At 59.3% G+C, this 22,091-nt stretch overlaps 1 protein-coding gene across 2 annotated transcripts in view; it reads right to left on the bottom strand.

The window, feature by feature from the left end:
• Window positions 1-692: 692 nt before the first annotated feature.
• SEPTIN12 (septin 12) overlaps window positions 693-22,091 on the bottom strand; it is a 50,367-nt gene continuing 28,968 nt past the window's right edge. For both annotated transcript variants that reach the window (XM_029911311.1, XM_024213409.1), the window contains 8 exons: window positions 7,906-8,034; window positions 6,956-7,037; window positions 6,254-6,391; window positions 5,567-5,684; window positions 4,852-4,947; window positions 4,518-4,614; window positions 2,284-2,335; window positions 693-1,860 (listed from right to left, as the gene is read on the bottom strand). In XM_029911311.1, coding sequence (XP_029767171.1) covers window positions 1,716-1,860; window positions 2,284-2,335; window positions 4,518-4,614; window positions 4,852-4,947; window positions 5,567-5,684; window positions 6,254-6,391; window positions 6,956-7,037; window positions 7,906-8,034 — 857 coding nt within the window. In that variant the 3' untranslated portion in view covers window positions 693-1,715. The remainder of the gene's footprint in view (window positions 1,861-2,283; window positions 2,336-4,517; window positions 4,615-4,851; window positions 4,948-5,566; window positions 5,685-6,253; window positions 6,392-6,955; window positions 7,038-7,905; window positions 8,035-22,091) is intronic.

Raw genomic sequence — 22,091 nt, 5'->3', positions numbered from 1 at the left:
CAGGGGAGCTGGCTGGAGGGCCCTGTGGAGAAGGCGACTGGGAGGATGGGCCGCTCCGGGCTGGCCAGGGCACAGCCCCAGCTGACTGCTGCTGATTCCTCCATCCCTGCGAGGCTGGCTGCAGCCTTCCCTGTTGGGCTCGAGGCTCAGTCTCCAGGCACTTGGCTTCTCGGGGAGCTTAGTCTGGGCTGACGCCGCAGGCAGAGCACAGCCGGGTTTGGGGGGGAGGGGACTCCCTGCTAGAAGGAGCCTCAGAGCCCCACTGCTCATTCCCTGTCAGTGGCAATGGCTCAGGGCCCCCAGGCCTTTTTAGCCTCTAGCTCCCATCTGGGGGGAGGCCAAGGATCCCGGCGGGGAAGGGGCTCCAAACGGGGATGGGTCAGTCGTAGATGCACCAGGCGGCTGCAGGAAGGGGACACTGGCTGAAGCGCTGTACATGGGGCCCGGGCGGGAGCAGCTCTGCACCGCCCCCTTCCCTGTGAGGGGATGAACAGGCACCAGGCGAAGGCTGCAGGGGGATCTTTAATGTGTGACCAGAGCCTCCAGCGAGAGAACGAGCCCCAGCCCCAGCTGTACAGAGGACAGTATCTGGCCAAGCACTGCCCTGCGGGCTGGGGGGGATTGCCCCGTGACACCCCTCGCTCCTCCCGCTGCCTGGCTCTCAGCCCCAGCCCTGGCCCTTCCACCAATGCCTCTCCCCTGGCTGGGGCAGCCTGCATCCATCTCCCCGCCCCCCTGGCTTTTCCCAGCCCACGTGTGGTTTGGACACACACTGCTGGCGGCTTTACCCAACAGGCAGTCGGTTGGGCCTCCGTCCCCCTCTGCTATTCCCCAAACCTTAGCACTGCCCATCCCACCTTTTCCCTAACCCTATGGGCAGCTACAGGCTCTAGCCCTCTGTAGGATGGGTCAGAACCCTTAGAGGAATTCCACTGGGCTGTCCCCTAAGGACATGGGAGAGGCTGGCTAGGTACCTCCACCTCCCAGAGCTTCACTCATCCCCCAGCAGGAAGGGCTGGCTCTGCCTCCCCAGCCCCAGGGCTCCCTCCACCCCACAGCAGGAAGGGCCCCCTCTGCCCCACAGCACGCAGGGCGGTGTTCTACTCCAGTCCCCCCTCGTGGGAGATACAGGCGCTGGGCCTCCCGAAGGAGCTGGAGGTTCAGGGCAGCAGCCCAGGTGGGCAAGATCAGAAGGTGAGGCTCTTCTCAGTAGCGCAGGCCTGAGGCTGCCCCCGTCCCGGGGGCAATGGCATGAAGTGGGAAATGCCTGCGCCTCCACACCTTCCCATGGGTGCTGATCGGGTCTCGGGGGGTCAGGCCCACTGGCTCCAGTCTGTGCCTCTGTGGTAGGGTGGGGCTCTCTCCAGAACTGGGGTGTGCTTGTCGGGGAGCAGCGGTGCAGGGGGTGCGTGTGCCAGGAACCTACGAGCTCCATGCAAAGTCGCCCAGGCCCTGGGGACGGGCATGGGGGAAGCAGGAGGAATGGATGGGGAGCAGTGGGGGCCCTCGAGGCAGTGCTTGGCCCAGCCCCCCAAGAGTCTTTCCTTGCTTAAGGCTGTTGCACGGCAGGAAGGTTTTGGTGCGTCGGCAGAGACGGCTCCTGGCCCAGCACTAGGGCACTTGGGGTCTGTCCAGGGGGTGGGAATCTCAGCTCCTCCCCCCCCATAGCCAGTCTGTGGGCGCTGTCTGGGAGGAGGACGCCCTGTTCTCCCTGCTCAGAGGTCGCTCTCCACCCCGTCCTTCCCCAGCAGCCCGTTGACAGGGCTCAGTGCCAACCGGTTGCTCTCGTTGAGCCGCTGCACGCGGTAGCTCTCGTAATGCACGTTGTGGGTGATGTCCTTGAGATCCTGCAGGTGGGACCTGGGGTGGGTGGAGAGCAAGAGGCAGGGGGTAAAGGGGCAGGAAGAACAGCTCCAGCCAGGCCCTGGGCCCTGCAGCCAGAGGCCCCCAAATAGGCTAAGCGTGTGCTGTAAAAGCCATCCCACTATGAGGGGCAGAGCCTTGCTGCCATCCCCCTCCCTCCAGAAGCACCACCCCCTCTGCCAGTCCCCCAAGGGCTGCCCTCACTGTCCCATGGCTTCCCCTCCAGGACCCCAGCCCAATCCCGCACTCCCCGCTGAGTGACCCAACTCCTACGGCTTTCCCTGGGAGTGGAGGGTGCTGAGCCCTGCACAGGGATGGGCTCCAAGCGGGGGCCAGGCCCTCCCCAACCCCACCCTGCGTGCCTGGGGCTGTACCCCTCTCCCTGCGCGTTAGGGGGGCGGGCCCAGCCAGGCGTCTCACCGGATGAGCAGGTCTCGGAGCAGGGGGAATTCGCAGTGCGCTGGGTTCTCCACTGAAAAACAAGACACAGATGAGGTGTAGCCAGCCCTACCACCTGGGTGGAGCACAGGAGGGATTCAGATGCATAAGGAATGCATTCAAAGCCACCCTGGCCAGAGCAGCACCCCATGTTCTGCCACCATCCCATCCCCCGCCTTGGCTTTTAACTCCATCTTGTCCGCTCTGTCCTTTACTGGGAGACTAGATCCCCGTGTTCAAAAGAGCAGCCCAACTCCAGGGCACCGCGTCCAGGCAGCGGCCTCAGCGTGGTGCTCCACGAGGCCTGCCTGGATGGAGTGGACACAGCAACGGGACCCCAAGGAGTGCTGCAGGGGGACCCAGGAACAGCCCTGGTTTGCACGTGTGTTCGTACGTGGAGGCATGCCGGTGGGGCTGCTCCCGGGGGTAGCTCTGTGTCCAGTGGTGTTCAGAGACGTCGCATGTGCAGTGAGAGTCTGGATATGGGAGTGAGAGGGAGCGCTCGCCGTGTGTGCACGTACAGGGGTTGTGGGGGAGCCCTGTGCTAATACACATTAATACACATTAGCACATGTATGATGGCTGCACATGGGTATACAGGCTTGGAATCCCCGCTGATAAACACCTGTTGGGGAGGGTCTAGGTTTACTTGGTCCTGCCTCAGCGCAGGGGGCTGGACTAATCAACCGCTCGAGGTCCCTTCCAGCCCAGGTCTCATATTCCGTGTGTCCCCGTGCAGTTCCACACGCAGAGCGCGTGCCTAGGGGTTCGTGTGTGTCAGCCTGGCTTTGCATGGGTTTGGGAGCGCCAGGCCAGCTCCAGCTGCCCCCCTGCAGCCGCGCCAGTCCCCTCCATGCACAGTGAGCTGGTGAGCTCTCCCTCTGGCACGGAGCACAGCCAGGCAGCAGCTGGGAGCCTTCAGCCAGCGTTCTGACGGGTTACCTGGCAGCGCCGTGGGCGCACGGTTCCAGCTGCCTTTGATAAATGAACAGGCCCTTGGTAACGCGCTCCAGAAAGGCTCTTCCCAGGCCCCAGCTGACCCCCAGCACCAGCCAGGCGCAGGTGCAAGGGCTCACAGGGGAAAAGGGCCTGAGGCTACAGCGACTGCTTGGGACGTGGGGGGAGGATGGGTGGTCTCGTTGCTGAGGCTGCAGGAGCACGGGCATGGCAGAGCACCACAGCGTCCCTGCCTGGGGATGAGGCCCATGGATCCCTGCACACCCAGGAGGTTGGGGGGCCGGGAAGAAGCCTGCATCTGCAGTGGTGACTCACAGCGCGGTGCTGGAGGAAAGCTAAGGGCCGCCTGGCAGATATAATGGGCCACGTTCCACGCTAGCGTCATTCTGACTAGTTCAGGAGGCTGACCCCAGGGGTGACCCGAGTGCAGTGTATGTCCTGAGTGCGAGGGATGGGCTTGGTGCTGCACACGCTTCACCCCAGCTCTCAGCAGAGCCTGCGGATCCCCGGCGCTCAGGGAGCAGCACAGCACCAGAGGGGAGTGGGCAGGCCCAGACAGGCTCCAGCTGCCCCAGCTCCCTACTGGGCTTGTGGGTCTCTTGGGGAGGAGCTCCCAGCTGCACTGGCTGCAGCAGTGCTCAGGGGACGGCTGGCTCGGGAGGATGCCTGCTTGCTGCACTTCCCAGGCCCTGCGTGTCAGGTTTATTGCAGCCCAGGTGTGATGCTGGGAGGGGCGCTTGCTGCAGGAGCCAGGTATCACAGCGGCCTGGCAGATCGCTGGGAGCGAGAGGTGAAGGCAGTGGCGCGATCGCAGCTCCACTCCACAGATGCTGGGCAGGGCCAGGCCAGGTTCAGTAAGCCCGGGAAGGAGCTGGGAGGACAGCCAGAGCTGGCTTTGGACACAAGGGCACCATTGGGCACAGAGCTCCAGAAGCCTGCCCAAAACAGCAGGGGCTGGGAGTGCAGATGCAAGCGGAATGGTATGCCGGAGAACCCAACTCCACCAGCGTGCAGCCAAGTCCCTGGCTGGGTTGCATCTGCGAGGGGCAGTGGATCTACCAGCCCGAGGCTCAGGAACCCTCCAAACCCTCCATTCACAGACCAGCCAGGGGGACAGAGCCAGTGTTAGCGGGGGTCCATTGGGAGCTGGGCAGCTGGAGGACAGGATCCGTCTCAACACTAGGAGTACCCAGCTGCCATCTCTGCTCAGGATGAGGAACCCAGAGCTGCGCCCCACCCATGTTCGAGGGGCCTGTTACCTTCAATGATTCCCCACTTGGTCTTGCGGCCCAAGACCCTCTTCCCGTTCACCTGATGCTCCTTGTCCGCTCCCACCACCGCAAAGGGGATTTTGTCCTGCATGGGAAGAGGGGGCAGAGTCACTGTAGAACTGGGACAGGCCCACATCTCTGATCAGCGAGCCCTGGCACTGCCACTCGGGGGCAGGCTCCCTCCTCAGCGCTGCTGTCACTGCTCAGCACAGCTGCCCGTCCGCCTGTCCCAGCCAGAGAGGGACACAGAGCATCCCACGGCAGCCGGTACCAGCCTAGCTCAGCTCTCCCCCCTGCCCCCACCCAGCCTCCCAGCACTCACTCGAATTTTATCATTCAATATCCTGTCGTCTGGGTTGTCATCAAAATCCTCCTGGGGATAGACGCTGATGCCGTGGGCCTTCAAGTCCTTCTGGATCTGCAGGAGACAGCACCTGTGAAATTGGTCTGTGCTAGCAATGGAGTTGGCGACTGTTCATCCTAAAGCCCTCAAGAGAGTATATAATCTCTCCTACCACTGAAATGTGGCCACCTCTGGGGTGGAGCAGGGCACTTGTTAAACAGCCCGCAGCAACACAACCTATGTGCTTAGAACCCTGTATCCAATTGACTCGCATGGGGGGATTTCAGGTGGGCAGGGGTCATTGCAGGAGCTGATATTTGGCTGGGACACTGAGTGTCAGATGCCGTGACCATGAGCTGCTGCCTCCTGCTGCTTTCCTCTCTGTCCCTGATGTGCCTCTGCTCAGCTGGGGGGAGAAGAGACACACAGACGCCTCTGTCTTACCGCAAGAGACCTGTGGGTTCTTGGGTTGCCCTGGCCCTATTGGAGACCACCCAGCTGTTTGGGGCAATCTTACCCAGCCCAGCCCTTTAACATCGCTCAGCCCCCAACCCACCCTGAGAAGCACCTCAAGCCATGCTGCCTACGCCCAGCCTCGCCCCAAGGGCTCTGGGGTTCCCGTGCACAGCTGCGCTGGCCTGCCCTCCTCCCAGGTGAGGTAAGAGCTCCATCTCTCCCTTACGAGGCCCCTCACCCTCTGCTTGAACTCGGCCCGTTCCTCCAGGGTCAGCGTGTCTGCCTTGGCGATCACTGGCACCACGTTGACGATCTTACTCAGCCGCCTCATGAACTCCAGATCCAAGGGACGCAGCCTGAGAGGGAAAGCCCTGGGTGTTCAGCATGGCCAGAGGGGGTCGCTGGCGCAACGAGATTGGAGATCCTCCATTCTCACGCTGCTTTCCCCGCCTCCCCCCAGCCATGGGCCCCATCCTGGCAGACTGGGGCAGAGACGGCCAGCCACTGCCCTCAGACCAGTGGCACCATCAGAGCAGAGAGGCCAATGGGAATGGAGAGCCAAGTCCTCTAGCAACTGACAGCAGCAGCAGCGAGGTGAATTCACCCACACAGCCCTAGCTGTGGGGCTGACCCAGAGGGGCCCACTGAGATGGGGAGCAGGGGGCCAGCCGGGATGTGGACTCTCCTTCGGTAGGAACCGGCCCAAGACGGATTCACACGCCACACACCGGCCCCCAGCCAGCTGAGCTGGTTACTGCCCCAGCCGGAGGCAAGCTGGCTTCCTCATCCCACTAGCAGCTCCATGAGCCAGCCAATCCCTTACAAAGGGCTCAGGCTGCCCCCCCTAGGGAGAGGTCAGCCCAGCAGGGCATTTGGGTAGCCAGGCAGGGCACTCAGGAGCAGGCAGAGACTGATCACAGCTCACCAGTGGCCAGTGGGTGGCACGAAGTACACACAGCTGTGGACCCTGGTGTCTGGGATCTTCCGTTTGCGGCTGATGAGGATCTCCTCTCTCAGGTACTTCTCGTACTGCTCGTTGATGTACTTGATGATGGGGTCCCAGCTGGGTGATGGGAGAGGAGGCAAGAGACTGATCACCCGCATCCCCTAGGCACTGTGCGCACTGCACACACGGGAACTGTCCCACCCACCACTGAAAGGCAGCCACCTCTGGGGCGGAGACCAGCACCAGCGCACAGCAGAAGGAGCTCAGATCTGACAGCGTGGCATAAACCCTTCGGCGAAGTGGGGTTGGAGGAAGGGGGTGGTGTTTTAACCAAATCCCTAACTCTTACAGAAGTGTCCCAAGAGCTTTGGTGTCCCCACAGAGCGAAGAAGAGCTGGGTTTTAGGGTCTCCTCTGAAATCCCCCACAGTAACAGCCTGGAGCTCACACAGTAACTGCCTGGAGCTCAATGGATCTAGCTCATGCAGCTGAAAGGCAGAGTCCGCAGTGCCAGGGTGTGACTCTCTGGTGCCAGGGTGTCACGTTATTACCAACCAGCTGCTCAGACTAAGCCTTCCCTGGTGCCCCTCCTTCCATGGCCCGCCCCCGGCCAGCAACGCTGGGCTCCCTCCCACCTTGCTCACATTGCCCTTGGGGTCCCCAGAACCGGGCGAGAACCTACCAGTTTTCATTGTTGATCTGGTCGCCGAACCCTGGCGTGTCTGTCACAGTCAGCTTCATCTTCACGCCCTTCTCTTCGATAACTACCGGGGGCAGAGGGTGCAAGGTCACGGGAGGGGGGGCCTCCAGGAGTCCCCTGGCCCCCCGCTGGGCATCTCTCGCACAGAGCCCCTCCCCAGATCCTGCTGGCTTCCCACTGCTCTCTGGGCACACTCCGCTTGGGCATTTCCCCGGACACACGCAGCAGAGCGGTCCAGGCCTGGAACTAGCAGCTGTGGGGGCTGGGGAGGGACCTTGGTGGCTGCCTAGCACCTGGGGCACAGCGTGGGGAATCCATCCACTAGGCTCGCCCAGGCCAGGGGGCAGCAGCAACGGCCCCGCGGGCGCCCGGGCAGGCCGAGATGGGAGGACGGGGACGATGGGGCCGGATCCTGCCCCCAGTGAAGTCAATGGAAGCTCTGCCGTGGCCAGGGAATTGCCCTCATGCCTGCTGAGCTCTCACTCCCCTGCCTGGAGCAGAGGGGCAGGAGCCACAGGCAGGCTGGCCTTCCCCTGGGGGGTCGCTCTCGGGACAGGAGGCGGCCAAGCCAGAGGCTCACAAAGGAGCCTCTGTTTCCCAGGGCAGCAGGCGCTTCTGAAATTGTCAGGAAGAGACTAGCGAGCACCAGCCGGCCGGGGATGGCAGGGTGGGCTGGGGCCCATGGGGCGAGGGCGGGGCCTTGCTGGGCCCAAAGAGTCCACTCTGCGGCTCACGGGGGGAAGGATCCAAGGCTATGCCAGGACTGCCAGAAGGATGGGGGAGGGGGTCATGGTGGGGCATCTGGCAGGAGGGGGGCTGCACAAGGGCTCCTGGAGAGCTGATGTCATGGGGTTCCCAGAGGAACAGACATGGTGGGCGAGGAAGGGGTCCTTCCCGCGGCTCCTGGAGGGCTGAGGAGCAGGGGACCTTACCGTGGGTGACGGACTGCAGCTGCACCGTCTTTGGGATGTGCTCCTCATAGCCGGGGCCTGTGGGTTTCCGGCTCACCTTCGACTTGAAGAGGGTGTTCACCATTGTCGACTTCCCCAGGCCGCTCTGCCCTGCACAGGGATAGAGAGAGACGGCGTGTGAGCTGCGCTCCCGCCGCACCCAGAGGATGGGCACGTGGGATCCAGGACACACTCCCCTGGCTCGCCAAACTGGCCACTCCGTCTCCCCTATCCCATCTCTCCGCTGAGCTCCTGGAGCATTGCTGAGCGGCAGAGGAGGCAACGGACAGCAGGCAGGAGGAGATGGAGGGGCCTCTGGTCCCCAGACATGGGGCTGCAGGGTCGGCAGGGCACAAGCTTGGTTCACTCACTAATGGGGGGACGCCATGACCAGCCTGCCCCATCCCCTCCCCAGGTCCCGGTTCGGAAAGCACCAGCCACTGCTCGCTTCCCCTTCTCTCTTCCCCTGGCTTCGCTTTCTGCTGCAGCCCTTAGTGATTAGCTCAGCAGCACCCCATGCACCCCAAGATGTCCTGGTGTCTAAGCTAGCCTAACCCCCACCTCCGTCGACAGCCCCACATGCCCCCAGGCATCCAAAAATCCGGATACCCCACATGTCCCAGCACTCCCACCTGGGCGGTTTTACTGCTGTCTTCTTAGACTCCCCATGTGTTAGCAAATGCAGATGGCAGGTGCCCCCCCCCCACTTCCACCGTCACTGCGGTCTAGGATCTCTTCCCTGCTGGAGACCCTCATGGGGCGACCCCAGCTGGCCCCGTATGTCACCGCAGGCAGGAAATCTAACCCGGGGAGGTGGTTAGCGGACAGTCCCTGCTGCACTGGGAGGCTGGGCTGGCGCAGCCCCAGTGCCCAGATCCTGCCGCTCTCGGGGTCACGGGTGGTTTAAAGAACATTCTTCCCCGGAGCGTCAGTAACACAGAGCAGGAGGGAGCAGGCCGGGGGATTCTGCGCTGGAGGGAGGGGCTGGCAGCCGCACCCCTGGGAAGGAGAAGTGAAAGTGACCAGCATACAGAAAGGGAGTCATTGCAAGAGTCCGTCTAGCTCCGAACACTGTATACACCTCTCACTCTTCTGCTTCTGTGGTTGGGGTCCTGACAACAGCAGGAGCAGGTGTTCCCAGTGCCCTGGCTGGCCACCCACCCACCTGCCCGCTTGACTCTTGGGCCCACTGTATGTTCCTCCCAGGGCTTAGGACAGCCCGGCAGGTGTCCAGTCCCCATCCTACACCCCACCATTGCCTCCCTGTGCAGGACCCTTCGAGCAGCCCTGTGCCCACCTCTTTCCCTGGCTACAGCTTTCCCCCAAAGCTCCAGGTCTCGTCTTTGTGACCCTTCCAGAGTGGGGGGCCCAGGAGCGGGCTGGAGTCAGTCACGTGTCCATGGAGGGAGGCGGGCGCTCCGGTGCTGGGGCAGCTGTTGGATTGCAGCTGCAGGGGGAATTAGACTGAAGCCCACACGAGCGGTGGGGCTGCTTCTTCCAGGGCTGGTCGTTCACCATAAACAAACACTACCGGCACAGGCGATCAGCGGGCCAGCACTAGTGCTCACTGAGCCCCCGGCACCACCTGAACCCGCAGGCCAACCCGGCTTTCCCCAGCAACAGCTGGGCCCCTGTCCCAGCTGGCTCAGCCCTTAAGCAGGGGGGGGGGAACCATGCGCTGCCATCACATCTCACCCCCAAGACACAACTGCGGGCAGTGCCTCCTGGCAGGATTGCTTCCCCCACCAGCTGTGTGCAGATGGGAGGGGGATTCCATCGCTGATGTGCTTTGCTAGGGGCACTTGACACACATGGGGTGTGTGTGAGGAGAGCAGGGATGAGCCTGCACACAGGTGGGGTTTGTACACAGAGGGGACAGGCATGCACGCAGGGTGGGATCTGTACGCATGGGGCATGTGTGCACATACAGGGCGGGGTTTGCACATAGGGTGACCAGACAGCAAGTGTGAAAAATCGGGACAGTGGGTGGGGGGGTAATAGGAGCCTATATAAGAAAAAGACCCAAAAAACAGGACTGTCCCTATAAAATCGGGACATCTGGTCACCCTATTTGCACAGGATGGGGTTTGCACGCATGGGACAGCAGATGGTATGTGCCCATGGTGGGGTTTGAACAGGGAGGAAGGGGTGGGGGTGTGTACAGGGTGGGGTCTGCAGATGGAGGCGGGGTGAATGTGCACACAGGGCAGGCGTTTGCACAGGGAGGAAGGAGTGGGGGTGTGTACAGGGTGGGGTCTGCAGATGGAGGCGGGGTGGGTGTGCACACAGGGCGGGCGTTTGCACATGGAGGAAGGGGTGGAGGTGTGTACAGAGTGGGGTTTGCAGATGTAGGAGGGGATGGGTGTGCACAGAGGGCAGGCGTGTGCACATGGAAGAAGGGGCGGGGGTGTGTACAGGACGGCAGATGGAGGAGGGGTGGGTGTGCACCGAGGGCAGGCGTGTGCACACGGAGGAAGGGGCAGGGGTGTGTACAGGTTGGGGTTTGCAGATGGAAGAGGGGTGGATGTGCACATGGCAGGCGTTTGCACAGGGAGGAAGGGGTGGGGGTGTGTACAGGTTTGCAGATGGAGGAGGGGGTGGGTGTTAACGCAGGGCTGGTGTTTGCACATGGAGGAAGGGGTGGGGGTGTGTACAGGGTGGCAGATGGAGGAGGGGTGGGTGTGCACACAGGGCAGGCGTTTGCACAGGGAGGAAGGGGTGGGGGTGTGTACAGGGTGTGGTTTGCAGATGGAGGAGGGCTGGGTGTGCACACAGGACAGGGGTTTGCACAGAGAGGAAGGGGTGAGGGTGTACAGGGTGGCAGATGGAGGAGGGGTGAGTGTGCACAGGGAGGAAGGGGTGGGGGTGTACAGGGTGGCAGATGGAGGGGGGGTGGGTGTGCACAGGGAGGAAGGGGCGGCGGTGTGTACAGGTTTGCAGATGGAGGAGGGGTGGGTGTTACCACATGGAGGAAGGGGCGGGGGGGTGTACAGGGTGGCAGATGGAGGATGGGTGGGCGTTACCACACGGAGGAAGGGGCAGGGGGTGTACAGGGTGGCAGATGGAGGAGGGGTGGGTGTGCACACGGGGAGGAAGGGGCGGGGGGTGTACAGGGTGGGGTTTGCAGATGGAAGAGGGGTGGGTGTGCAGCAGGGTGGGCGTTTGCACTCAGGGGGGCGGGCGGATTTAAAGTTGCTCTTAGACAGGGCAGAGCATTTGTTCTTGCTCCAGGTAGCACCATGTGGGTGGGAGGCTGAATGGCCCTCAGAGGGCTGTGATGTGAAGGGCCCCCCAGGCCCACACATGCGGGCTACACAGTGCTGGCTAACTAGAGCACCCACCTCTCTGACTGCGTCTAGTCTCCTTTCCGAGCTCTGGAGGGGTGCGGGACGCCAGCCATTACCATGCAGGCCCTGCAGGGCTATTGCAGCGCTGGCCCAGGACTCAACACAGCACGACTGACCAGGGTCACTTCCACCCCTGCCGGGGCTGTTGGGGATGAGGTCGCAGACTCCCAGGCCAGACGGGCCCACCATGATCGCCTAGGCCGAGCCCCTGGCTCCCTGACGCTGCAGGCCCCGCCAGGCCAGGAGCAGCAGGAACGCTGGGGACTTTCCTGGCTTTCTAGAACTTCCTGGCATGAGGCAGCTTTGCCCTGCACAGCTCCCTTCACCCCAGCCCGGCTGAAGGAGGAAAACAGCCTCACACCCACTGAACGCAACCCCTAGCCTGCTGCACGGAGCTGGGGAGCGCAGAAGTTCCTCAGCATGATTTACCTTCCCTTGTCAAGACACACTGGCTCCAGCTGAGACAGCCCTGCAGGCAAGGAAGCTGCTAATGAATCCGGATGGTGGTGTCTGAGACTAGGGCTCTGCAGGGAGTGAGCAAACTTCCTCCACATGCCTTTGCCAAAGCCCCTCAAGCCTGATCTGCTGCCCCACCCGCTAGCCCAGCCCTGCGACTCCCCCAGCTCGGCCAATGCACCTCCAGCTTGTCCGGCAACTCCCCTGCCATCCCAGCCCTGCGACTCCCCCAATGCACCTCCACCTTGTCCGGCAACTCCCCTGCCATCCCACCCCTGTGACTCCCCCAGCTCGGCCACTGCACCTCCACCTTGTCCAGCAACTCCCCTGCCATCCCAGCCCTGTGACTCCCCTAGCTCGGCCAAGGAACGGAGACCTGCAACTCCCACCACTAGGCCAATCTTGAGTCACTCTGTCCTGTACAGAGTGCGCTGCTGATCGATCGGCAAGCCAGGGTCAGGCTGGTACCGTATGAAGTTGACCAGGGCTTGACTCGATTAGCTGACAGCTAGTAGCCAAAAGACAAAGCCTAGTAGCCAGGATGAAACAGTGGCACCCTCCCCTCTGCCCAAAGCACACCCATCCCATTCTGCGCTGTGCTGACAGTGGGCTACAGATAGCTGAAGTGGTAACCCTGCCTCCCCATGCCAGTAACACACCTAGTGTCCGCACACACGTGCTCTCCCAAGGTGCTAGTCAGGCATAGCACGGGCTGGGTTAGACGTGCTGCAAACCAGGCTAACTCCCAGGCCCTCTGCAGTGGTGAGGACTCCTGGAGCGTGGGCAGGAAGCACTGGTGCAATAGTCCCCATGGTGCAAATACTCCTCAGGTCACCGCAGATGGGGCCAGCTTAGTCGCCTATTGTACTGCACAGGGGGCAAGGTTGGCAGTTGCCACTGACTGTTCTATGGAGCCCCGGGGAGCCCGGGTAGGGGCTGTTTCACCAAAGTGTGTTCTAAGGAACTTGGCCTCTTCTCCCCATGCTCCCCCCGAATCTTTGCCCAATTGCCTTCAAGACACCATTCGGGGGGCTGGGCTGGGACCCATGGGACAGTTACCAAGAGAGAGGGCAACTGCAACGGAGCAGTGCAGTACAAATGCAGCTGTGGGGCAAAGCTCCCTGGAGCAGCTCGGGCAGCCCTGGGGACACTTACGCCAGGGCCAGACACCATTCAGTTTGCAGCAGCTTCTGTCACTAATGCAGATGCACCCCGGTCCCTCTGCTGCAACCTAACTCAGGCCTGCAGGGAGTTTAGCTATTTCACCCTGAGGATCAGGCCTCCCCTCTTCTGCCCAAGCTATTGCATTAGCCTGCCTCCATCCCAAGCAGGCTCAAGACACCATTACGTGGACTTGTGAGTCTCCTGCCAGCAAGCCCTGCTTCTGATGGGCGAAGGAAACACTCTCCCCGAGAGGATCTAGAGGGGAAGGCAGTATGAACACTCCTGATGGGGGCTGGGCTGGACCCTAGGCATGCCACACTCCACTGGGATAAAGCTACCGCCGCACAATGCAAAGGGAAAGGTCCACAGGTTCGGTTTGCTCCTATCTGCCACATCGTACCCCCTATGGGCCATCAGGGAGTAAAACACATGGGATGCACAACACAGCTTGGCTAACATTGCAGGAGCAGCCTTAACGCAGGGCAGTTCTTGAGATTTCAGGGTCCTGGGTTGCACTGACATGGAGTTTTTTTTTTGCAAAGACACCACCTCTGGCCATGCAGCTGACCAGTCCCCTGAACTGGCTGTGCCTGGTCTGTGGCACTCACAGCACCAGTTCAGATTGGGGCCTGGGGGAACACTTCATTTCTGTGTGAATAACTCAAAGCCAGCTGAGCCATGCAGGGAAATGGCGAGATCTTGAAGACAATGTACAGTGCTGTGTTATCTACCTAGGCAAGGAACTCACACCCTGTGAGGACACTGAACTCCCTACCCCCCCTCACAAAAGTGGGGCAGTTTTGGGGGAGGGTGAGATCGTCACCCCATTTTGTAAGGTGCGACGTGGCTGGGTTCAACAGCGATCCGAGGTCTCTCAGCACTAAGGCGGCTCCACCGCCGAGTGCAAACAGGGCAAGTTTGCAATGAAACCCCTGTCTCCACACTGGTATCCTGAGGCACTTCTGGCTTGAGAATGCTTTGAGCTCCACTTCGCAGCCCCAGATCTGTGCTAGGAGGAGATCACCTTCCTCCGGGCAGGTCACCTCTTGACCTCTGCCCTCGGTGAGGTCGCAGAAGCACCACTGGGGGAGGGGGGGTGCCACTCGAGGGTGGGGATCAAAGCTTACAAAGCTGGGGGAGGGGGGCAGTTTTACATCACCACGAGCCACGGGGAAATTCAGCCTCCGGCTCTGAGAGCGAGATGGACGTCCCCTTCCCTCTGCAGGAGGCAGCGCGCTGGTCAGCCCGACGCAGGATTCCCAGATCCAGAACAAAGCTGCCCTTCTTCTCCCACCCCTGGCTTCCTCTCGGGGTGGCTGGCCTCTTTGCTCGCTCCTGGAAGCAGGCAGCGGCACCGAAGCCTGAAGCCTATGGCCATACCGCGCCCGGGTGCAACGTCACTGGCAAAGGCAGTGCCTGCCTGCCGAGGGCCCCGCTAGCAATGTGCCTATATCACTGGCACCCGACTCACTAATCCCTACCCCACGGCTGAAAGGCACATGCTCATCTGGCAAGGCTCCTCAGCTCCCTGCCTGAGCTAGCTGGGCATGGGCCGAGGTGCCACGCTAAGCCTGGCTCTGGGAGAAAGCGAATGAGGGAGGGGCGAGAGGAATAACCCAGCCTAAGTCCAGCCTCGGAGGCATTACAGCTCTGCAGCAAGCACCGGAGACGGACAGGTGGCATCTCCAGTCAATGGGAGTTATTCCCCAGCAGTCTGACTGTGCCCGGGCCCCTCCCAGCAGCGTGGCAGACAAGCAGCGGCACTGGTCGCCCTGCTGCTGGGGCAGGGCCTGCGGCGAAACACGCAGGCTTCGGTGCGCGCTGGCAGCACCAGAGCACAGGGGGCTCAGCTTCCCAGCAATGAAAGGGCAGCAGCAGCAGAGCTGGGCAGGGAGAAGGCTAGTGTGGGTCTGACACAGGGAGGCGGATTGGCAGGCAGGAGGGGCAGCTGCGATATATGGCTCTCCACTGGCTTCTGTGGAGAGAGGGAGCCAGGGATGGGAGAGGGGTGGAGAGGCAAGCCACTGAGCGGGGCAGGGCCTGGAGCCTGCTCCCCACACAGCTGTTGGTTTTATGCCGGAACAGCCACTAGTGCGCATCAGTGAGAAGAGGAGCCTTACACCTGTAGAGCTTATTCCCCTTCCTGGTGGGGAACAGCCACACGGTGGAAGCACCTTTATCCAATCACTGCACCCACACAGGCAGGTGACACCACTTTAACGAGACCAGCGTAGCCACAGAGTCCAAGGCCAGAAGGGGCCACCAGATCACCTCGTTTGACCTCCTGGCTACCATAGGCCACCCCCAACCCCCGGCACCTGCCCGCAAAACCCAACAACTGGAATCAGGCCAAGGCACTCTGACCCTCGGGAGGCTCAACAATGGTGTCTCACAGGCAGAGAACAGGAGGGACTGAGGTGCAGTGCCTGAGGCCCCTGAGGCAATGGCAGGGAATTGATTGAGTGAGCTAGACCCAGATACTCCTGGCAAGTAACCTGTCCTCACACTGCAGGGGAAGGCAAAAATCCCCCAAGGTCACTGCCAATCTGACTGCCAAGCTCACCACACCACCTGTGGCCATCTCTGATGTTTCAGAAGAAGGAGTTAGAAACAACCAACAAAAAACAGATACAATGAGGGGGAAGGTCCCTTCCTGACCCCTGCAGGTGGCCAGCTGCAACCCTGAAGCATGCGACCTTAGGAACATAAGACATGAAGCCGAAGGGACCCTCTGGGCTGCCAAGCCCATCCCCTCACCACCACAAGTAACCCCGCCATGCAATTCTGCTTGTCACTTTGTCCAGCTGTCTCCACACTAAGTAAGTGGTTTGCCCCCACAACTCCCCATGGGAGACTGGACGAGAAAAACAGTTTCAGTGGCACCACTGTTGTGTGCGGCCAGCGTCACTGTGTGGGCGTGAGCCGTGAAGGGTTTGACCACAGCAGAAAGAGTGGAACAGCCCTTTGGGAGCATCACAGAAAGTCTGGGGCTGACAGGAGGCCCCCAGCAAGATGCAAAGAGGCAGAGAGGGAACCCAGCCATGCTCTCCAGCTCTGGGCATCATCAAAAGCACTTTAATTAAAGAGTCCTGCACTCCGCAGTGCCCAGGAACTCGGAGGTGCTTGTTTTATTAGAGGAGGTTGGGGGGGGGGAGAGGGGGGCTGCAGATACTCAGGGCTGGAAGCTGGCCAGCTGCAGTTCACTTGAAAATGCCCCTTCCTTTGCTGGGGGAGGCAGCAGCCGCAGGCAGCTGGGCCAGGAGAAGCAGGCATGGAGCCACCCTTGCTATGCAGTAGCTCTGTGGTCATGGGAGAACCATGGGGCCTGGTGATAGAGATCTGCCGCCTGCTAGTTCAGCACAGGCTCTCCCGCGGAAGGGTTTATCTGGCTGGAGGGGGTTTCCTCTCCCTGTCCCAGGCAGCTCCAATCTCCCTCCCTCTCCCTTTTAAATCAAAATGTCAAATTTGTCCATATGAAAAATTCCCCGGGCTGATGAGAAGCAGATGTGCAGAGCCCCGGCACACAGCTGGAAGCCCTTAGCTTGTATGTTCCCATTTGCAATTGGCTGGCTTGGCCTGGCCTGGCCTCCTGGGTCCCTCTACACGCCCTGCTGGGCCCTGATGCTGCTGCCCTCCTGGGCAAGCCAGGGCATGCTAGCAGATGCACACTGGCTCGCCATTCAGCTGCGGGCCACAGAGCCCTCGTGATTAGAAGCCGGGGGTGCTCTCTCGCTGGGAGAGAGGGCAGATTTCTCCCTCTTCTGGCACCTCCAATAGCCCTGGGGCCCCTCAGACCGGGGGTGGGGGTGGGGCTAAGAGCAGGGGCTGTTTGATGTGTAGGACAGTGCAAACCTGCCTCTCCTCTGGCGGGGTGCCCCACCCCCTTTCCATTCACTGCTCAGATTTCACTCTCCAGCTCCTTTGGGATCTGCCCTCTGCATCTGCTTCCGCCCTCCCCTCCCCGCTGCGGGGAACATGGCCTGGGCCTGCAGAGGGGGGTCTCTGGGATGCATGGGATTCAATGCGGAGGTGGGCTCGGTGGGCCCCCTTCCCCTCCCCCTCCAGAGTATCAGATGAAGCCCAGCAATATTATCCCCTCCAGTGACTGGGATGCAGAGATCCTAGGGCAGCATGTCTCTCTCTCACTCTTCCTGCCCGGCAGGCTCTCCGCTGCCCGGCCCAGAGGTCACCGCGGAGGGCCCAGCTTTTTTGCTAAAAAGTAAATTCTGTTAAATTCTCCTGAAGTTATCACTGTCTCCTTCCCCTGCCCCTCGGCTCCTCCAGTGCTTGGAGGAATCCTTAGTGATTTATCTGACTCCCTTGGGCTTGGTTCTCTCTGCTTTTCTTATCATTGCTTAGCTCTCTTAAAACCATTATCACGTAATCTTCCCCATCCTCCACTCTAGCTGATAGTTTATGATCCACAGAACCATCATTCTTCCCCTGGATTACTTTCTGACATCTCCATGTTGGCTTGTTTCTCTTGATCTGGGAGTATTTATTGCTGGACAGAGCACATACCCAAGGCTTTAGAAAAAGCTCCATAAAGATTTGGCCAGGTACAGTGCCAAGCCGGGGCCAAAGAGAAAAGACTCCAGGTATGTTGGGGGTGGGAATGGAAACGAAGCACTGCAAAGGGTTGGCAGCACTGTGGGCAAAGCAAGACTCTAGATCCAAATGCCTCGGAGCTTTGGGGAAGTTTGGATCTGGAGGCTGGAGCTGGTCCAGAACTGCGCCATTGGAGAAAAACAATCAGTGAAATATGGGGCCGAGATGAAAGAGCCAAGAGGGCTGATGGTAAGTTTAAAGTTAGATGAATTTGACTAACTGTAGCCCCCCACTAGAGGTTGTTTTAAATTAAAAGGCCGGCCTAGTGTGAACAAAATTTCAAAACTCGGACTCCAATGAAAACAGATATTTCGGGCCAGCTCAGCAGATGATTTAAGCTAACGTGGCTTCGCTAAAGTCAACGGAGCTCTGCTGATTTACACCAGCTGGGGATCTGGCCCTGTTAATTTAAGGGACACTCAGGTCAACGTTTAGGTTTTGTAAAAACAAGGTGATATAAAACCTAATTGCTCCGTGGTTGTTACATTTTCATTAAACGCTAGGGGTGGATTTAAACATGCCCTATAGAGATACTGCAGCATCCCGTTGCATTCCCCACTGCCTGAGAGTGAAATGGATTAGTTCAATTGTCAGAGGTGAGTAGAATGCAAGAAGGAAACTATATGAAGAATATATAGGGGTTTGTCATAGAATCATAGAATATCAGGGTTGGAAGGGACCTCAAGAGGTCATCTAGCCCAACCCCCTGCTCAAAGCAGGACCAATTCCCAACTAAATCATCCCAGCCAGGGCTTTGTCAAGCCTGACCTTAAAAACCTCTAAGGAAGGAGATTCCACCACCTCCCTAGGTAACCCATTCCAGTGCTTCACCACCCTCCTAGTGAAAAAGTTTTTCCTAATATCCAACCTAAACCTCCCCAACTGCAACTTGAGACCATTACTCCTTGTTCTGTCATCAGGTACCACTGAGAACAGTCTAGATCCATCCTCTTTGGAACCCCCTTTCAGGTAGTTGAAAGCAGCTATCAAATCCCCCCTCATTCTTCTCTTCTGCAGACTAAACAATCACAGTTCCCTCAGCCTCTCCTCATAAGTCATGTGCTTCAGCTCCCTAATCAGTTTTGTTGCCCTCCGCTGGACTCTTTCCAATTTTTCCACATCTTTCTTGTAGTGTGGGGCCCAAAACTGGACACAGTACTCCAGATGAGGCCTCACCAATGTCAATTGCTGCCCTTAGAATCATCTTAAGGTGTTAATAGTAACAAAGTGAAGAGGTTTACTTTTTAAAGTATGGTCATTTTAATGTTCTTTCCCCTTTAAATACAGATGTCACAAGCTGTCAAACAACTGTTCCATGTGCCAAACTCTAGAATCTTAAAGCAGTTCCATACCACGGACTGACAGAATGTATCTGAACACAATTCTCTGGCCTCATCTCCCCTACGTTCTCCCCATTCTGTTGCTTTATGCAGTTGGATTTCACCCTGCATTTCCCCACATTCATCTAAAACTGGCTCTGCTGAATCCTAATTATCAGGCCCTCGACTGGTCTCACTCGGGTGCTGAGTACACACATCTGTGGATTATGGTCACTGCCTCTGCCTCCTCCCAGGTCTCAAAAATCAACAGCCATGGCCCTGTGTTGCCAACACACATGATTTTATCACAAGTCTCATTTTTCTTAAAGCTCCAGCTCCTGGAGCCAGGTGATCACATGGGAATCCCAGCTGTCATTAAAAACTAAGTTCCTAGACCTCATGGCGGCAGAGAAAAGCTTGAAAAAGTGACCCCTAAAGGCTCAAAAGCCAGACGGCAAATACCCCCCCTAAATGTATTATTTTGAAATCTCATGATTTTCGAGGCCTGACTCGTGATTTTGGCACGTGGGGCTGACCTGTTTCTACTCCGCCTCTCCCTGTCACAGGTCTTCAAATCTAGCGCCAAGCACAACAGGGCCAATCTAGGCCCTCAGAGTGCTAGCACAATACAGATATTAAGTATTAATAGTCTATCGTCTGGGCCCGACATTACCACAGCCATGTGCCGCATGCTCTCGCTGATGGGAAGGGGAGGAAGGATGCTCAGTGCCTGGCCGGGGAAGTCTTTTAGTCCTCCCACCTAAAGTCAGAGTCAACCTTCGGCCAGCTGAGGGGCAAACTGATACCTTGTGGGGAGCGTGAGGGCTGCGCCTCATTCCCATGACAGCATGTTGCAGTCAACTCATCTTTACTCCCAGGGGCGGCTCCAGGCACCAGTGCAGCAAGCACGTGCCTGGGGCGGCAAGCCACGGGGGGCGGCCTGCCGGTTGCTGCGAGGGCGGCAGTCAGGCGGCCTTCGGCAGCGTGCCTGCAGGAGGTCCGCCGGTCCTGCGGTTCTGGTGGCAATTTGGCGGCGGGTACGCCGAGGCTGCAGGACCGGCAGATCACCCACAGAAACGCTGCCAAATCCACGTGACCGTGGACCGCCCGCAGGCATGCCGCCGAAGGCTGCCTGACTGCCGTGCTTGGGGCAGCAAAAAACATAGAGCCGCCCCTGTTTACTCCAGAGGCGTGGCCTGCCCAGACTCCCGATTAGCATACAGCACAGCCAGGTGGGTTGAGGAAGCAATGCCCGCTCAGATCAGTACTCTCTATAGACCTCAGCTCTGGATTACAGACAAGCAGTGTAGGCTGCAGTTAGCCCGCAGCTGGACTTTCTACAGCCATCCTTGATGCAGTGTCCCAGGGCCCATCCTGGGATCTGACTCTCCCATTGCTTGCTCTATTCATAGCCCTTCCTTCTCATTTCCAGCCTCACTATCTCTCTAACCAGATGGTCACACTCCCCTGGTTATTAGGATCCATTGCCGAGCTGTAACGCTCCCTCCACCCCGCCCAGAGAGAGCTGTTCTGGCTCCCAGCCTGCTCATCCCCAGCTCCATTTCATCCAGACGCCTCCTTGGAAAGTGCAGCCTGCTGACCCTGGTTTAAGCCCATGATATGTGAATGCTTCTGGCTTCCCCTCTGGCCCCTGGCAGTCTCTCTCCGAGTAGGCAGGCACCACAGGAATTCCATACAAGTGCCCTTCTCTCCCGGAGAAGAAATCCGCATGGAATTTCGTAGCTTTGAGAACGCTTTGAACTGTTTTTCGGGTTCCCAGCGGTAGCTCAGGTTCCCAGCCCTTCTCCCCCTTCCCGCTGTGCACACACTTTTGTTATCTAACCAATCCCAGCCCTTCCCCCGGCTGATTCTTTCTTGACATGTTTTTTCCAGCTGTGGAGCACACCCAGGGTTCTCTTCACAGAGGGCAAGATCCTCAGCCGGGGTAAAGTGACAGTGACTCACTGAAATCAATGGAGCTACAGCAAGTCAAGTCAAAGCTAGGCTGAAATCAGTGGAGTGCCAGGTGCTGGGCCAGAAGCTCCCCAAAGCTATTAATTTGTATTGCACTAGGACCCAAAGGCCTTCAAGGCTAGGTGCTACACAACCGCACAGCCTGCACCCTGCAGAGTTCATAATCCAGGAAATGGGACAGAGCCGATCAGACCACCCCTCTGCCATCTTCCCCACGCTGGGTATTTGCTTTCACTCTGCCCACTCTCGCTTCCCTTTTTCATGGCTTGTCGTAGGCAGAGAGCAAACCCTGAGATACCAGAGCCAACCAGGCCAAGCCATCAGTGCTCGCGTTGGGTTTGCAGTAAGGCAGCAGGATTTCAGCGACTTCTTTCATTCTGACACCACCACATTACTGTCCCCAAGTTCACTGGCCTCCCCCCACACTGTGCACCGCCAGCGGGCAGGGCAACTTCCCGTGTCAGCCTGAACAGGACTCGCCGTGCATGCACAAGGGCCAGTATCCCTGGAGCTCACTAGCTGGGCATTCAGTTCATAGCACAACGTGCACATTCGTTACAATCCGAGCTGAGACAGTAACTCGGTAATCCCAGCTTGCTTCCCCTCGGTTCTCTGTCTGCGAGCCGCGCTTTAAGGAAGCAGGGGGCAGGCTGAGTGAAAGCGAGCATTTCACATTGTGGTTTTCCTCTCCAGATAGACACCTTCCCATGGGCACTTTACCCAAGCCCACCCCCTTGCCTCTCCCCCACTCCTGCCCCGCCCCCCAACCCCACCTCAGTATTAAGGAAACAAGATGCAAATACAACTTGCTGTCCTGGGAAGGCTGCTGCGACCTGGTTACTACCACCCCACCACCGTGCCTAGGTTCCTCTCCCCTCCCAGCCCCCTGAGCTCCAATTTCTCTGCGTCTCTGAAAAAATTGATCATTCCTCTCCTACGTCTTTGCTCCCCTTCCAATTTCGATGCAAGCTGAAATAAAACCACATGAACATGGCTCAGCTGACAATGAGACAACAGCTGAGCAGGGCCTGGCACAGTGCTGGGTGTTTTTATCAGCCTAGCGAGTCCAGAAAAGGCTCTGGGAACAGTGGCGTAGCCAGCTTCTAAGAGGAGGGGGAGCAAACATAAAAGAGGCGCCCCCCCATGGCTGCCGGCCGCGCTGCGGGCTGCCAGCCTGCGCCCCCCCTCGCTCCTCCAGCCACGGCTGTCGGCAGCGCTGCGGGCCGCATGCCGCGCCCCCCCACCAGCTCCTCCGGCCGCGCCCGCCAGCTCCCCAATGGCTGCCGGCCGCGTTGCGGGC

Source organism: Terrapene carolina, unplaced genomic scaffold (assembly GCF_002925995.2).
Source record: "Terrapene carolina triunguis isolate 2854851 unplaced genomic scaffold, T_m_triunguis-2.0 Scaffold93, whole genome shotgun sequence".
NCBI lineage: Eukaryota > Metazoa > Chordata > Testudines > Emydidae > Terrapene > Terrapene triunguis.
The sequence above is the reverse complement of the archived record's forward strand: the minus strand, read 5'-3'. Positions and strand labels throughout refer to the sequence as shown.